General features: G+C 44.1%; 1 protein-coding gene across 4 annotated transcripts in view; it reads right to left on the bottom strand.

The window, feature by feature from the left end:
• The window catches only part of LOC115196569 (anoctamin-3), a 112,785-nt gene that overhangs the window by 45,916 nt on the left and 48,647 nt on the right, over window positions 1-18,222 (bottom strand). For all 4 annotated transcript variants that reach the window (XM_029757409.1, XM_029757410.1, XM_029757411.1 and 1 more), the window contains exons 9-12: window positions 16,319-16,425; window positions 11,040-11,095; window positions 3,206-3,327; window positions 1,695-1,829 (exon numbers count right to left, since the gene is read on the bottom strand). In XM_029757409.1, coding sequence (XP_029613269.1) covers window positions 1,695-1,829; window positions 3,206-3,327; window positions 11,040-11,095; window positions 16,319-16,425 — 420 coding nt within the window. The remainder of the gene's footprint in view (window positions 1-1,694; window positions 1,830-3,205; window positions 3,328-11,039; window positions 11,096-16,318; window positions 16,426-18,222) is intronic.

The following is an 18,222-nucleotide window of genomic DNA, read 5'->3' as shown; positions in this document are numbered from 1 at the left end:
AACGACTGGGTATGCATACTACTCTCCCTGTGCCACAACGACTGGGTATGCACACTACTCTCCCTGTACTACAACGACTGGGTATGCACACTACTCTCCCTGTGCTACAATGACTGGGTATGCACACTACTCTCCCTGTGCTACAACGACTGGGTATGCATACTACTCTCCCTGTGCTACAACGACTGGGTATGCATACTACTCTCCCTGTGCCACAACGACTGGGTATGCACACTACTCTCCCACAACAACTGGGTATGCACACTACTCTCCCTGTGCTACAACGACTGGGTATGCACACTACTCTCCCTGTGCCACAACGACTGGGTATGCATACTACTCTCCCTGTACTACAACGACTGGGTATGCATACTACTCTCCCACAACGACTGGGTATGCACACTACTCTCCCACAACGACTGGGTATGCACACTACTCTCCCACAACGACTGGGTATGCACACTACTCTCCCACAATGACTGGGTATGCATACTACTCTCCCTGTTCAACAACGACTGGGTATGCATACTACTCTCCCTGTACTACAACGACTGGGTATGCATACTACTCTCCCTGTGCTACAACGACTGGGTATGCATACTACTCTCCCTGTGCTACAACGACTGGGTATGCATACTACTCTCCCACAACAACTGGGTATGCACACTACTCTCCCACAACGGCTGGGTATGCACACTACTCTCCCACAACGACTGGGTATGCATACTACTCTCCCTGTACTACAATGACTGGGTATGCATACTACTCTCCCTGTGCCACAACGACTGGGTATGCACACTACTCTCCCTGTACTACAACGACTGGGTATGCATACTACTCTCCCTGTGCTACAACAACTGGGTATGCATACTACTCTCCCTGTTCTACAACGACTGGGTATGCATACTACTCTCCCTGTTCTACAATGACTGGGTATGCATACTACTCTCCCTGTTCTACAACGACTGGGTATGCATACTACTCTCCCTGTGCTACAACGACTGGGTATGCACACTACTCTCCCTGTTCTACAACAACTGGGTATGCACACTACTCTCCCTGTTCTACAACGACTGGGTATGCACACTACTCTACCTGTTCTACAACGACTGGGTATGCACACTACTCTCCCTGTGCTACAACGACTTGGTATGCATACTACTCTCCCTGTGCCACAACGACTGGGTATGCACACTACTCTCCCTGTGCTACAACGACTTGGTATGCACACTACTCTCCATGTGCCACAACGACTGGGTATGCACACTACTCTCCCTGTGCCACAACGACTGGGTATGCATACTACTCTCCCTGTGCTACAACGACTGGGTATGCATACTACTCTCCCTGTGCTACAACGACTGGGTATGCATACTACTCTCCCTGTGCTACAATGACTGGGTATGCACACTACTCTCCCTGTGCTACAATGACTGGGTATGCATACTACTCTCCCTGTACTACAACGACTACGTATGCACACTACTCTCCCTTTGCTATGGGATTGTCTGATTTCGCTGTTGCTTACTCGTGTTGTTGGCTGTGGACTAAAAATGATCATTAGATAATTCAAATAACCAAAAGGTACTTGGTCTCAGCTCCGCCTGGCTCTCATTTGGATCATTGGTGTCAGGTCTCGGACCCGGCGGGACCCGGCCCAGTTTAACCCCATGCCCTGATGTGTCCTGACTGACCTGACTTGACTAGTGTCCATAGTAAGGAGTCCGTAGAGGAAGACGAAGAGACCAACCAGAGCTGCAGGGATCAGCATGCCAGTGTACCAGCCCAACCAGGCAAAGTACAGCCCAATCTTCTCCCCAAAGTAACGCCTGGAGAGGAGAGTCCAATGAACAAGATAGATTAGCAAAAGCTTGGTTGGGGTTGACCTTAAAATCCGACCCGGCTGTATTCGCCTGGCAGGAACAAGTTCTTTGTAAGCAACCAGGCAAGGCACAGGCCGACCTTCTCCCTAAAGTAAAGCCCGTAGTGCATGAAAAGTCCAATAGAGAGAATAGATTAGTAAAACTCCCGACATGAATTGATTAAATTGGAGCCATTCAGACCCAGCTGTACTTGCCTGAAAGGAAGCAACTCCTTTAATATAAAATGAGTACAGGTATATTAAGTGCACCTATCATGTTTCCAGGTAGATGGACGAATGAAAAAAAACGATTAATAAAAAGTGAAGACACTCTTTGAACAGACGTGATCTTTGATGCACAACTAACAATTTTACTGCATCTCACCACAACATTTTGTCAATAACCCTTCATCAGGAGTCCAACAAACTAAATAGGTTAGGAAAAAACACCTAGTTGTGTTTAATACAGATGAAAGAAGCCCAGCTGTGTTTGTTGTGTTTCATACAGAGGAAAGAAGCCCAGTTGTGTTTCATACAGAGGAAAGAAGCCCAGTTGTGTTTCATACAGAGGAAAGAAGCCCAGTTGTGTTTCATACACAGGAAAGAAGCCCAGTTGTGTTTGTTGTGTTTCATACAGAGGAAAGAAGCCCAGCTGTGTTTGTTGTGTTTCATACAGAGGAAAGAAGCCCAGTTGTGTTTCATATAGAGGAGGAAGCCCAGTTGTGTTTCATACATAGGAAAGAAGCCCAGTTGTGTTTCATACATAGGAAAGAAGCCCAGTTGTGTTTCATACATAGGAAAGAAGCCCAGTTGTGTTTAATACAGAGGAAAGAAGCCCAGTGAACAAAATATAGGCCCAGTATCAAAAACCTCCCGACTGGGGTTGACTTTTAAAATGGGACCTGTTCAGACCTCATTGTGTTCAATTGAGAGGAGAGAAGTCCAATTGGACCTGTTCAGACCTAGCTATGGGTCGACTGGTACATTGGACCGGTTCAGACCTAGCTATGGTCTGCTGTATTTAATTTAGATAGGACTCCTGAGAGGGGAACTTTGCCTGGGGTCCCCTGTGGAGGTTCTTTCCCTGACAAATCACACACACACAGGTTTCAAAAGGGTTCTTTGGCTGTTCCCATAGGAGAACCCTTTTTGGTTCCATGTAGAACCCTCTGTGGAAAGGGTTCTACATGGAACCAAAAGGATCTACCTGGAACCAAAATGGGTTCTTCAAATGGTTCTCCTATGGGGACAGCCGAAGATCCCTTTTAATTCTAGATAGCACCTTTTTTCCCCCTAAGAGAGCACCACCACCACACACACACACACACACACACACACACCTACCTGATAAGGTCGAGAGGCTGGTACTTGTACCACATGCCCCAGCGAGCCCACCTCTCGTACAGCAGGTGTCTGTGGTTTTGGGCACCGTGGGTCTCAATAGGGTGTCGGCTCCTATAGCCACCCTGGAACACAAGGACACAGAGAATGAACATTAGTGGAAGACAGCTGGTCACTGGTCTAGTCCCACTACTCTATCTACTTTTGTATCCAGAGAATTAACAGGTGGCTCCAGATGTAGGATCATAAATTGAGACAGTTTGCAACAGCAGGAATATAATCCCCCCCCCCCCCCAGCGACGGGATATGTGAATTATGTGGATTATAATTAAGCCTTTTTTAAACCTCAAATATACTACAAGTTTACATTTCCTTCTGTGCAGGAAAGTTCTCCTGCAACAGGGTGATCAAATTAAGATACTACATCTGTAGTGACAGAATAGTTCCATACTGTATGGGCTGTAGCCAACTCTTTTGTATCCACCCTGAAACAGAGACACAGAACCTTATGTAACGGGTGGAGTTGATAAATCAAATCCTGCTGACTATGCCAAATACAACGCCCCCAAATCAAATCAAAGTTTATTTGTCACGTGCGCTGAACACAACAGGTAGACCTGTTGTCGGTCCCTCTCCTTGTTCGGGCGGCGTTCGGCGGTCGACGTCACCGGTCTTCTAGCTATCGCCGATCCACCTTTCATTTTCCATTTGTTTTGTCTTGTTTTCCCACACACCTGGTTTACATTCCCTAATTACCTGTCGTGTATATAACCCTCTGTTCCCCCCCATGTCTGTGTGTGAAATTGTTTATTGTCAGGATGGCACGCTTCTGGCTGGTTTGCGCCGGGTTATGTTTTACACCTGTGCTTTGTGGCAGCCGGTACTTTGTACTTTGTGCTGCCTCACTTGTTCTTTGGGCATTTTGTATTTGTGACGCGGTTGCGTTCTATTCATATATTGCCTCGGTAAAGTGCTTTGTCCACTCATCTCTGCTCTCCTGCGTCTGACTTCCATGCACCAGCTACACCCACCTCTTGACAGTATTAGGTGAACAATAGGTAGGTAAAGAAATAAAAACAACAGCACAATTGCTTGGGCGCCCGTAAAACTTGCTGCCATTTCTTCCGACGCCATTTTAGTTATCTAGTTAGTAACACATGTGTACTGTATAGCAATCCTTATTTTTGTAATGTAATTGTTAAACAATAACAGGGCCCGGTTTCCCGATAGCGATGGGGTTTAGGCTTACGAGTGTTTTAACGACGCAACGGCAGAAGATATAACATGTGTTTCCAGAAAACACCACGCAGAGAATGTTGGCTAAGTGCAGTTTAGAATGTTGGCTAAGTGCAGTTTAGAATGTTGGCTAAGTGCAGTTTAGAATGTTGCCTAATTGCAGTTTAGAATGTTGGCTAAGTGCAGTTTAGAATGTTGGCTAAGTGCAGTTTAGAATGTTGGCTAAGTGCAGTTTAGAATGTTCGCTAAATTGAGGCATGTGTCGAAAGAAAGGATTATCACTTATGGCTGCAAATATTGAGGTGGCTTATTCTAATGCTTACCTTATAATAATGAGCTAATTTAAGATTTAGCACATCATTGAACACCGGTTAGGCTACACATCATGAAATATATTGAGACAAAAATTACAAGACAGTAGCCAAATTAAACTCAATTGAATGAACACGAAATTGATTTCAATATCATTGAAATATATAGGCGTATAGCCTATACTGTGGGTGAGGGTATTTCTCTTTCAATGCAGTCCTCTCGGTTTTCATTTTAAGCATATTTTTTTATCCTTCGCTTGTTTGTATTAATTGCAAAGACATAGGCAACACTGTATGTGTAGTCAACCTCGTTGTGAAGTTATCGACGATCACAGCGGAGACAGATGAACATTTTAGTGGAGATCTTCTGTGTAAAAAGTGACGGGTTAAGGGAAAAAATAGATTTTACGACACACTTAGCTGTTCTACAAGTGGTCTGAGGCAGTCTGTAAATTAGGAGCGTTTTCAAGTGCAACTTTAGTATCAAAGGTTTTGGGAAACTCAGAGATTTAGAAATGCTCCTACGAATGTTCTAATGATGCATTTAGCCTTAAGATACTTTTGGGGAAACCGGGCCCTGGGCCCGTATCCACAAAGCATCTCAGAAAAAGTCCTAGGAATCCTGTTAAAACATGTTTTAAGGCAACAACAAAAATCCCAGCTCAGGTTTTAGGATGATGTTACGACACAGCCCAGACAAAGTCTGAGCCAGGAGTAAAATCAACTCATAAAAAGTTAAATCTCAGCTGGTAATAAAAAAAAAAAATAATAATAATATTTCACCTTTATTTAACCAGGTAGGCTAGTTGAGAACAAGTTCTCATTTGCAACTGCGACCTGGCCAAGATAAAGTGTAGCAATTCGACACATACAACAACACAGAGTTACACATGGAGTAAAACAAACATACAGTCAATAATACAGTAATCACGACAGTTTGAGGTACCGCAAAGGAAAAATTGTAATGACGCTCATCGACATGGTGGGAATAACACATCGCGCTTCAGACAACCACAGTAAATGTGACTGTCAAATGTTGCAATGGTAAAACGTTAATATAACTTTATCCTGACACGATCACTTTGCCTACACTTAATTCTTTGCTAATATGTTAAGTGGTGTGGGGGCTATGCTTTCGTAAAGTGAGTGGGGTTATATCCTGCCTGTTTGGCCCTGCCTAGGGGTATCGTCAGATGGGGCCACAGTGTCTCAGCCTCCAGTATTTATGCTGCAGTAGTTTGTGTCTGGGGGCTAGGGTCAGTCTGTTATATCTGGAGTATTTCTCCTGTCTTATCCGGTGTCCTGTGTGAATTTAAGTATGCTCTTTCTAATTCTCACTCTCTTTCTCTCTCTCGGAGGACCTGAGCCCTAGGACCATGCCTCAGGACTACCTGGCCTGATGACTCCTTGCTGTCCCCAGTCCACCTGGTCGTGCTGCTGCTCCAATTTCAACAGTTTCAACTGTTCTGCCTGCGGCTATGGAACACTGACCTGTTCACCGGACGTGCTACATTTCCCAGACCTGCTGTTTTCAACTCTCTAGAGACAACAGGAGCGGTAGAGAAACTCTGAATGATCGGCTATGAAAAGCCAACTGACATTTATTCCTGAGGTGCTGACCTGTTGCACCCTCGACAACCACTGTGATTATTATTATTTGACCCTGCTGGTCATCTATGAACATTTGAACATCTTGGCCATGTTCTGTTATAATCTTCAACCGGCACAGCCAGAAGAGGACTGGCCACCCCTCATAGCCTGGTTCCTCTAGGTTTCTTCCTAGGTTCTGGCCTTTCTAGGGAGTTTTTCCTAGTCACCGTGCTTCTACACCTGCATTGCGTGCTGTTTGGGGGGTTTCAGGCTGGGTTTCTGTACAGCACTTTGTGACATCAGCTGATGTAAGAAGGGCTTTATAAATAAATTTGATTGATTGATTGATGTTGGCGTGCATATGTAACCGATGTGAAATGGCTAGTTAGTTAGCGGTGGTGCGCGGTAATAGCGTTTCAATCAGTGACGTCACTCGCTCTGAGACCTTCGCGCCACCACTAACTAACTAGCCATTTCACATCAGTTACACTCACCCCCCCTTTGACCTTCTCCTTTTCCGCAGCAACCAATGATCCGGGTCAACAGCATCAATGTAACAGTGTAGGTTCCGTCCCTCTCTTCGCCCCAACCCGGGCTCGAACCAGGGACCCTCTGCACACACCAACAACTGACACCCCACGAAGCATCGTTACCCATCGTGCCACAAATCTATGTTAACATAGGCACTAGATGCCTTTTTTAACAATGTGGTATTGCGCTCCAAAGGGATAACTTGAAATAACATGTAGGTTAATTAAATAATTTAAAGAAAAATATATAATTATTTATTAGCCTATGTAGTTGTGAGTAGTTAGGTATATCATGTGAAATAAGGCTCTTGTGAAATCATTTTCAAAAGCATGTAGGTCTAGATTATTTATGGATTTATCATATAGATATATTAAAATATTAATTCAAGAGAATGACAAGAGCATTCCAGGTGAAGCTGGTTAAGAGACTGCCAAGAGTGTGCAAAGCTGTCATCTAGGCAAGGGGTGGCTACTTTGAAGAATCTCAAATATATGTTGATTTGTTTAACACTCTTTTGGTTACTACCTGATTCCATATGTGTTATTTCATAGTTTTGATGTCTTCACTATTATTCTACAATATAGAAAATAGCAAAAATAAAGAAAAACCCTTGAATGAGTAGGTGTTCTAAAACTTTTGACTGGTACTGTACATATTACCTAAATTACCTCGACTAACCTGTACCCCTGCACATTGACTCGGTACCGGTAACCCCTGTATATAGCCTCCACATTGACTCGGTACCGGTACCCCCTGTATATAGCCTCCACATTGACTCTGTACCGGTACCCCCTGTATATAGCCTCCACATTGACTCTGTACCGGTACCCCCTGTATATAGCCTCCACATTGACTCTGTACCGGTACACCCTGTATATAGCCTCCACATTGACTCTGTACCGTAATACCCAGTATATAGCCTCCACATTGACTCTGTACCGTAACACCCTGTATATAGCCTCCACATTGACTCTGTACCGGTACCCCCTGTATATAGCCTCCACATTGACTCTGTACCGGTACCCCCTGTATATAGCCTCCACATTGACTCTGTACCGGTACCCCCTGTATATAGCCTCCACATTGACTCTGTACCGGTACACCCTGTATATAGCCTCCATATTGACTCTGTACCGTAATACCCAGTATATAGCCTCCACATTGACTCTGTACCGTAACACCCTGTATATAGCCTCCACATTGACTCTGTACCGTAATACCCTGTATATAGTCTCCACATTGACTCTGTACCGGTACCCCCTGTATATAGCCTCCACATTGACTCTGTACCGTAACACCCTGTATATAGTCTCCACATTGACTCTGTACCGTAACACCCTGTATATAGCCTCCACATTGACTCTGTACCGTAATACCCTGTATATAGTCTCCACGTTGACTCTGTACCGTAACACCCTGTATATAGCCTCCACATTGACTCTGTACCGTAATACCCTGTATATAGTCTCCACATTGACTCTGTACCGGTACCCCCTGTATATAGCCTCCACATTGACTCTGTATCGGTACCCCCTGTATATAGCCTCCACATTGACTCTGTACCGTAATACCCTGTATAAAGCCTCCACATTGACTCTGTACCGTAATACCCTGTATATAGCCTCCACATTGACTCTGTACCGTAATACCCTGTATAAAGCCTCCACATTGACTCTGTACCGTAATACCCTGTATATAGCCTCCACATTGACTCTGTACCGTAATACCCTGTATATAGCCTCCACATTGACTCTGTACCAGTACCCCCTGTATATAGTCTCCACATTGACTCTGTACCGTAATACCCTGTATATAGCCTCCACATTGACTCTGTACCGTAATACCCTGTATATAGCCTCCACATTGACTCTGTACCGTAATACCCTGTATATAGCCTCCACATTGACTCTGTACCGTAATACCCTGTATAAAGCCTCCACATTGACTCTGTACCGTAATACCCTGTATATAGCCTCCACATTGACTCTGTACCAGTACCCCCTGTATATAGTCTCCACATTGACTCTGTACCGTAATACCCTGTATATAGCCTCCACATTGACTCTTTACCGTAATACCCTGTATATAGCCTCCACATTGACTCTGTACCGTAATACCCTGTATATAGCCTCCACATTGACTCTGTACCGTAATACCCTGTATATAGCCTCCACATTGACTCTGTACCGTAATACCCTGTATAAAGCCTCCACATTGACTCTGTACCGTAATACCCTGTATAAAGCCTCCACATTGACTCTGTACCGTAATACCCTGTATATAGCCTCCACATTGACTCTGTACCGTAATACCCTGTATAAAGCCTCCACATTGACTCTGTACCGTAATACCCTGTATATAGCCTCCACATTGACTCTGTACCGTAATACCCTGTATAAAGCCTCCACATTGACTCTGTACCGTAACACCCTGTATATAGCCTCCACATTGACTCTGTACCGTAATACCCTGTATATAGCCTCCACATTGACTCTGTACCGTAATACCCTGTATATAGCCTCCACATTGACTCTGTACCGTAATACCCTGTATAAAGCCTCCACATTGACTCTGTACCGTAATATCCTGTATATAGCCTCCACATTGACTCTGTACCGTAATATCCTGTATATAGCCTCCACATTGACTCTGTACCGTAATACCCTGTATAAAGCCTCCACATTGACTCTGTACCGTAATATCCTGTATATAGCCTCCACATTGACTCTGTACCGTAACACCCTGTATATAGCCTCCACATTGACTCTGTACCGTAATACCCTGTATAAAGCCTCCACATTGACTCTGTACCGTAATATCCTGTATAAAGCCTCCACATTGACTCTGTACCGTAATACCCTGTATATAGCCTCCACATTGACTCTGTACCGTAATACCCTGTATAAAGCCTCCACATTGACTCTGTACCGTAATACCCTGTATATAGCCTCCACATTGACTCTGTACCGTAATACCCTGTATAAAGCCTCCACATTGACTCTGTACCGTAACACCCTGTATATAGCCTCCACATTGACTCTGTACCGTAATACCCTGTATATAGCCTCCACATTGACTCTGTACCGTAATACCCTGTATATAGCCTCCACATTGACTCTGTACCGTAATACCCTGTATAAAGCCTCCACATTGACTCTGTACCGTAACACCCTGTATATAGCCTCCACATTGACTCTGTACCGTAATACCCTGTATATAGCCTCCACATTGACTCTGTACCGTAATACCCTGTATATAGCCTCCACATTGACTCTGTACCGTAATACCCTGTATAAAGCCTCCACATTGACTCTGTACCGTAATATCCTGTATATAGCCTCCACATTGACTCTGTACCGTAATATCCTGTATATAGCCTCCACATTGACTCTGTACCGTAATACCCTGTATAAAGCCTCCACATTGACTCTGTAACGTAATATCCTGTATATAGCCTCCACATTGACTCTGTACCGTAACACCCTGTATATAGCCTCCACATTGACTCTGTACCGTAATACCCTGTATAAAGCCTCCACATTGACTCTGTACCGTAATACCCTGTATAAAGCCTCCACATTGACTCTGTACCGTAATACCCTGTATATAGCCTCCACATTGACTCTGTACCGTAATACCCTGTATAAAGCCTCCACATTGACTCTGTACCGTAATACCCTGTATATAGCCTCCACATTGACTCTGTACCGTAATACCCTGTATAAAGCCTCCACATTGACTCTGTACCGTAACACCCTGTATATAGCCTCCACATTGACTCTGTACCGTAATACCCTGTATATAGCCTCCACATTGACTCTGTACCGTAATACCCTGTATATAGCCTCCACATTGACTCTGTACCGTAATACCCTGTATAAAGCCTCCACATTGACTCTGTACCGTAATACCCTGTATATAGCCTCCACATTGACTCTGTACCGTAATACCCTGTATACAGCCTTGTTATTGTGATTTTATTGTTGCTCTTTTATTTTTTACTTTAGTTTATTTAGTAAATATTTTTTCTTCACTCTTATTTTTCTTAAAACTGCGTTGTTGGTTAAGGCCTCGTAAGTAAACATTTCACGGTAAGGTCAACACCTGTTGTATTCGGCGCATGTGACAAATAAAATTCGATTTTAATATCATTATAACGATGTTCGTACCTCGTGTGGAGGAAATGCAGCCTCATATGTTCCATTGCCCAATAACCTGTTGATACCTACAATAGAAGAAAAACACTTAACATCGTCCTGCCAAACAGAACCATAGTAGACTGGAAATATGTTATAATTCAAAACTCAATACAAGTTTCCCTTCCCAAGACACAAAATACATTGCTAAACCCCATCATAATTAGACAGAATCCTCAGGTCTATGATTATTAGATTATATAGGAATACCTGGGATAGGATAAAGTAATCCTTCTAACCCCCCCCCCCTTTAAAGGATTTAGATGCACTATTGTAAAGTGTTTGTTCTACTGGATATTATAGGTGAATGCACCAATTTGTAAGTCGCTCTGGATAAGAGCGTCTGCTAAATGACTTAAATGTAAATGTAAATGTAATTATACATTAGATTAGCTAGTCATGTTCGATGGCATTAGCCCCCCCCCACCCCATTTGGAAAGTATTCAGACCCCTCAACTCTTTCCCCGACTCCCCAAAAATATTATATTCTCCCTCATTAATCTACACACAATACCACATAATGACAAAGCAAAAAACAGGTTTTTAAGAATTGTTTAATCCATTTTATGTAAGGGCTGTCATGAGAGAGAGTAGACCAAGGTGCAGCGGAGTTAGTGTTCATCATTGAATATTTAATTGAACAACGTGAACACTATACAAAAACAAGAAAAAACTGACAGCCAAACAGTCCTGTCAGGTGCAAACACTAACAGAAACAATTACCCACAAAACCCAAAGGAAAAACATGCTCTTTATGTGTGACTCCCAATCAGCAACAACGAGCTTCAGCTGTGCCTGATTGGGAGCCACACACGGCCCAAAACAAAGAAATACAAAAACATAGAAAAAGGAACATAGAACGCCCACCCAATGTAACACCCTGGCCTAACCAAAATAAAGAACAAAAACCCCTCTCTATAGCCAAGGCGTTACAAAAGTCAAGGGGTCTGAATACTTTCTGAATGCACTGTATATACACACACTGAACAAAAAAATATATAAAACGCAACATGTCACAATTTCAAAGATTTTACAGAGTTACAGTTCATAAAAGGAAATCAGTCAATTGAAATAAATAAATTAGGCCCTAATCTATGGATTTCACATGACGCCTTTTGTTTCAGATTGGTTCGTGTCTCTGCAGAGTGGCGATACTGTGAAGCAGCCGGTGAAGATACTACGAGACACTGGGGCAGCCTAGTCCTTCATTTTGGAGGGTGTTTTTTACCTTTGTCTGACATTTCAGCAACTGGTTACAGTGTGTTTAGTACAAGTCGTGGAGATGGGTTGCATAGAAGCTCCTTTGTATAAATGTGGAACTCGATTCTGATCTTATTTCTGGGGCCATTGTCGTTGGAGTGAGGCCTAGCCTATCGGTGAAAGGGGTCTCATTCATTTTGGGAAAACGATTTGGCTGGAGGGAAGGTCATGCCAAACCCTGTCGTTTGTAAGAAACCCAGAGTAGAGGAAACTGATGGGTTATCAGAAAAGTACCCTCGAGTGTTCCCTGCGTGAGCCGTTACATGTGTTATGTCCTAAGAAAGTTTCCGGGATCAAGTTTTAGTGTTGAGGAGGAAGTCAGCGATCCAACCATGGTGAGCATGTTTGTAGGACCGCTGAAGGAAAAGAGGGTTCTACAGTTGACACTATGATGTCTAGGAAACAGCTGAACAGAGTAAAAATGTTCCCCTCTCCCCTCTTTTTGCTGAGATATGTCAAGAGGAGGAGTTTGATAAAGTTTGTGGAGGTTACTTTGACAGAGATGGTGTTCTGAGGAAATGGCATTCTCGCGCAAAACGATTGATCCAGTGTATCTCAAATTGTCGTTCCAATAGATACTGAGGTTGGCTCCCGATAGTCGTATGGCAGGCCATCTTGGGGGTCAACAAGACGTATGGACCGTATCTTGTGTAACTTCTTCTGCCTTGGTCTGAAACAAGCCTTCCCTGTAGCTCAGTTGGTAGAGCAAGGTGTTTACAACACCAGGGTTGTGGGTTCGATTCCCACGGGGGGCCAGCACAGGAAAAAAAATATATATATATGATATGTATGAAAGTGTATGAAATGTATGCATTCACTACTGTAAGTCGCTCTGGATAAGAGCGTCTGCTAAATGACTAAAATGTAAATGTAAACAGGATGTTGTGTCTTACTGTTCATCCTGTCGTGTTTGCCACCAGACGGGTAAACCGAACCAAGCTGTACCGGTCACAACTTCGCTGCCTATTCCTGCTTTTGACAAACCTATCAGCAGGGTTCTGGTGGACTGTGTTGGTCCTTTGCCCAAAGTAAAGAGTGGTAACCAGTTTCTCTTGACCATTACGTGCTCTACCACTCATTTCCCTGAGGCCATTCCACTGAGGAAAATCAGAGCACCCAGTGTTAAGGCCCTGTAATTATTTTCAACGTTTGGACTTCCGCAGGTAGTGCAACTGGACCAAGGTTCCGAATATTATGTCAAAGGTCTCCCAGCAAGTGCTACAACAATTGGGTGTTACCCATTGCCCCTCTTGTGCCCTACCAATTTAAGGCGATCTTGAGAGATTATCAGATTATCAAGTTTATGTTGAGAGTTTACTCCTTTGAGTTTGAGAAAGATTGGGATGAACAGGTGCCTCTTGTACTGTTTGCACTGTGGGAGTTTATTCAGGAATTTCTCGGTTTTAGTCTTAATTAGCACGTGTTTGGACATCATGTCAGATTTGTTTCATCTTGCTGAGAGAGAGGCTGTTGCAGGGCAACACCTTAAACAAAAAAAACTGAACTGCTCTTTTCGATACAGATTACACCGCACCAGGGAGAAACTGGAGAAGGCGCAAATGGAAAATGAAATCGAAAAAAGCCCCAAAACCGCACTTTCGATGTGAGTTGACCAAGTCCTGGTTTTGTTACCCGTTGCAAGCTTCCTTTTCAGGCCCTTACCCCATAGTGAATAGTACTAAATAAATCTGGATTACATCATCGCCACACCGGACCACAGGGACAAAAAAAAACGTGGCTGCGTCATGTCAACATGTTGAAACCATATTTGATCCTCTACGATCGGAGAACTCGATGGAAACCGGTAGTGATGTTCTGCCTGTGGCCACTGCTGTTACTGTTAAATATAGTCTTCCTCAAGAGCATGAGGAAGAGCATGAGGAAAGATCAATACAACCGTCCTTTAAAAGAACTACACTGGACTTCATACTGGAAACCCCATATATCCTGAGGCCGCATTTCTTGTAGCTTGGGATTTTAACAAAGCAAATTAAAAGAGGAAAACGCAACCAACACATTGACTGTAGTACTCGCCTTAATAGAACATTTGACCACTGCTACTCAACTTTCTGCTACCAAGGACTGTGGGCTCTCACAAGGCTACCGGCACAGATGGCATCCCTAGCCGCGTCCTCAGAGCGTGCGCAGACCAGCTGATTGGAGTGTTTACGGACATGTTCAATCTCTCCTTATCCCAGTCTGCTATCCCGTCCCCCCCCCCCCTCCCCCGTAGCACTCACTTCTGTCATCAGGAAGTGCTTTGACAGGCTAGTTAAGGATCATATCACTTCTACCTTACCTGACACCCCAAACCCAATTCAATTTTCTTACCGCCCCAATAGATCCACAGAAGATCAAAATCGCCATCACACTGCACACTGCCCTATTCCCATCTGGATAAGAAGAATACCTATGTAATAATGCTGTTCATTGACAATAGCTCAGCCTTCAACACCATAGTACCCTCCAAGCTCAGGGCCCTGGGTCTGAACCCCGCCCTGTGCAACTGGGTCCTGGACTTCCTGACAGCCACCCCCCAGTAGTAGGCCTGATTACCAACAATGACGAGACAACCTACCGGGAGGATGAGAGGGCCCTGGGAGAGTGGCGCCAGGAAAATAACCTCTCACTCAATGTCAACAAAGGAGCTGATCGTGGACTTCAGGAAACAGCAGAGGGACCACACCCCTATCCACATCGATGGGACCACAGTGGAGAAGGTGGAAAGCTTCAAGTTCCTCGGCGTACACATCATTGACAATCTGAAATGGTCCACCCACACAGACAGTGTGGTGAAGAAGGCGCAACAGCACCTCTTCAACCTCAGCAGACTAAAGAAATTTGGCTTGGCCTCTAAAACCCTCACAAACATTTACAGATGGCCTCCATCCATTTTTAAATAGAAGTTTGGAACCACCAATACTCTTCCTAGAGCTGGTCGCTCGGCAAAACTGAGCAAAGAAAAGGCCTTAGTCAGGGAGGTGACCAAGAACCCGATTGTCACTCTGATAGAGCTACAGAGTTCATCTGTAGAGATGGAAGAACCTTCCAGAAGGACAACCATCTCTGCAGCACTCCACCAATCAGGCCTTTATGGTAGAGTGGCCAGACGGAAGCCAATCTTCAGTAAAAAGGCACATGACAGCCCGCTTGGAATAAAAAGGCACCTAGGACTCTGACCATGAGAAACAAGATTCTCTGGTCTGATGAAACCAAGATTGAACTATTTGGCCTGAATGCCAAGCATCACATCTGGAGGAAACCTGGCACCATCCCTACGGTGAAGCATGGTGGTTGCAGCTTCATGCTGTGGGGATGTTTTACAGTGGCAGGGACTGGGAGACTAGTCAGGATCGAGGGAAAGATGACCGGAGCAAAGTACAGAGAGATCCTTGATGAAAACCTGCTCCAGAGAGCTCAGGACCTCAAACTTGGGCAAAGGTTCACCTTTCAACAGGACAACAACCCTAAGCACACAGCCAAGACACCGCAGGAGTGGCTTTGGGAAAGGTCAATTAATGTCCTTGAGTTGCCCAGCCAGAGCCCGGACTTGAACAAGATTGAACATCTCTGGAAAGACCTGAAAATAGCTGTGCAGCGACGCTCCCCATCCAACCTGACAGAGCTTGAGAGGATCTGCAGAGTAGAATGGGAGAAACTCCCCAAATACAGGTGTGCCCAGCTTGTAGCGTCATACCCATGAAGACTCAAGGCTGTAATTGCTGCCAAAAGGTGCTTCAACAAAGTACTGAGTAAAGGGTCTGAATACTTTTGTAAAAATGATATTTAAGTTATTTTTAATACACTTGTAAACATTTCTAAAAAAATAATGTCCTTTGTCATTATGGGGTATTGTGTGTAGATTGAAAAGGGGGGGAAAAGACGATTTAATCCATTTTAGAATAAGGCTGTAACGTAACAAAATTTGGAAAAAGTCAAGGGGTCTGAATACTTTCCCGAATGCAGTGTATATAAATAGCGTAGCTCCGTACCCATCTTAGATTTCCCGTCCTCATACTTGGTGCGTTGGAGAACATGGTGGACTATTCTGCTTCTGGTGGAGTTGGAGAAGAACGTCTGTTTGTTGTTGATGGTAAAACTGAGAAAATAAAGAAAAAAAACAACAAAATGTCAGCATTATTATGTTATAGAATATAATCCATATAACTGAAGAGAGAACCAACAGTCACTCTTACTCCTGCTCCCTCCCTCCGACGTCAGCGGTCTATTAACTATCGGTCCTGGCAACCCACATTGCGCACACCTGGCAACCCACATTGCACACACCTGGCAACCCACATTGCGCACACCTGGCAACACACATTGCTCACACCTGGCAACCCACATTGCGCACACCTGGCAACCCACATTATTACACACACCTGGCAACCCACATTATTTCACACACCTGGCAACCCACATTGCGCACACCTGGCAACCCACATTATTACACACACCTGGTCATAATTTTCTCGTTGATTACTCCCCCTTTATTTAGCCCTCAGTTGTCATCAGTCATTAGGTGGTATTGTTTCCTCTCACGTTCAGTACGCTTCTCATGTTTGTTCATTTGTATCGTTTCATTGTTAATAAGTCAGCTTCTGCTTCCTGACTCCCGGCGTATACGTCACACCAACAAAAAGTCAGCATTATTATGATACAATATATCACCCATCAAACTGAGGAGAGAAGTAGAAACCAACAAGCTCTTTGATAAGGCATTCAGCAGTCAATCATATGCTTAAAAAAAAATGACTTTACATCTAATATCTCCACTAAATTAGGGATTTCCAGGACCAAATGTCAGTAATTAGATGAAATGCTGCACAGAGAGCAAAAAAAGCAATAATTCTTTATTTTGTTTTATCCAAGAAGAAAAGCTGTAAAAGAGATACGGAGATTAAACCAAACTGGCAGAGAAACAATGCATGTAAATGGTTTGAACTACTGACTTCCAACAAAGAGAGTTTGCATAAAGAAAGGGGGAGTTGTCATAGAGACGGGAAAGAAAGGGGGAGTTGTCATAGAGACGGGAAAGAAAGGGGGAGTTGTCATAGAGACGGGAAAGAAAGGGGGAGTTGTCATAGAGACGGGAAAGAAAGGGGGAGTTGTCATAGAGACGGGAAAGAAAGGGGGAGTTGTCATAGAGACGGGAAAGAAAGGGGGAGTTGTCATAGAGACGGGAAAGAAAGGGGGAGTTGTCATAGAGACGGGAAAGAAATTGGGAGTTGTCATAGAGACGGGAAAGAAAGGGGGAGTTGTCATAGAGACGGGAAAGAAAGGGGGAGTTGTCATAGAGACGGGAAAGAAAGGGGGAGTTGTCATAGAGACGGGAAAGAAAGGGGGAGTTGTCATAGAGACAGGAAAGAAAGGGGGAGTTGTCATAGAGACGGCGGCTGCCGTTATGAACTGTATTATAGCATTTTCATTTGCAGTCATTCTATCGTTTCGTCATCCTCTGTTGCCTCCAATTCACATAAACACATAACATTTCATACAAGCCAGTCTATTTTACAAGTGATGGAGGATTGAGATGCCAGCAGGAGAGACTATCATAACAGAGACAGAACACTGCCGTCACTGTCTAAAGATAACTTCTTATCTTCCCCCTTTGTTTACACCTCCCGTAACACACACACATATGAGCCAGTCTGTCTCACAAGCTGTTCATGTCAGATTGACTGTTAGTGTTAGTGTGACTGTCAGAGTGTTGGAGTGACTGGGGTAAGGGTTAGGTTAGGGGGTTGAGGTTAGGGTTAGGGGGTTGAGGTTAGGGTTAGGGGGTTGAGGTTAGGGTTAGGTTAGGGGGTTAAGGTTAGGGTTAGGGGGTTGAGGTTAGGATTAGGGGGTTGAGGTTAGGGTTAGGTTAGGGGGTTAAGGTTAGGGTTAGGGGGTT

Source organism: Salmo trutta, chromosome 7 (assembly GCF_901001165.1).
Source record: "Salmo trutta chromosome 7, fSalTru1.1, whole genome shotgun sequence".
NCBI classification, from domain to species: Eukaryota; Metazoa; Chordata; class Actinopteri; order Salmoniformes; family Salmonidae; genus Salmo; species Salmo trutta.
The sequence above is the reverse complement of the archived record's forward strand: the minus strand, read 5'-3'. Positions and strand labels throughout refer to the sequence as shown.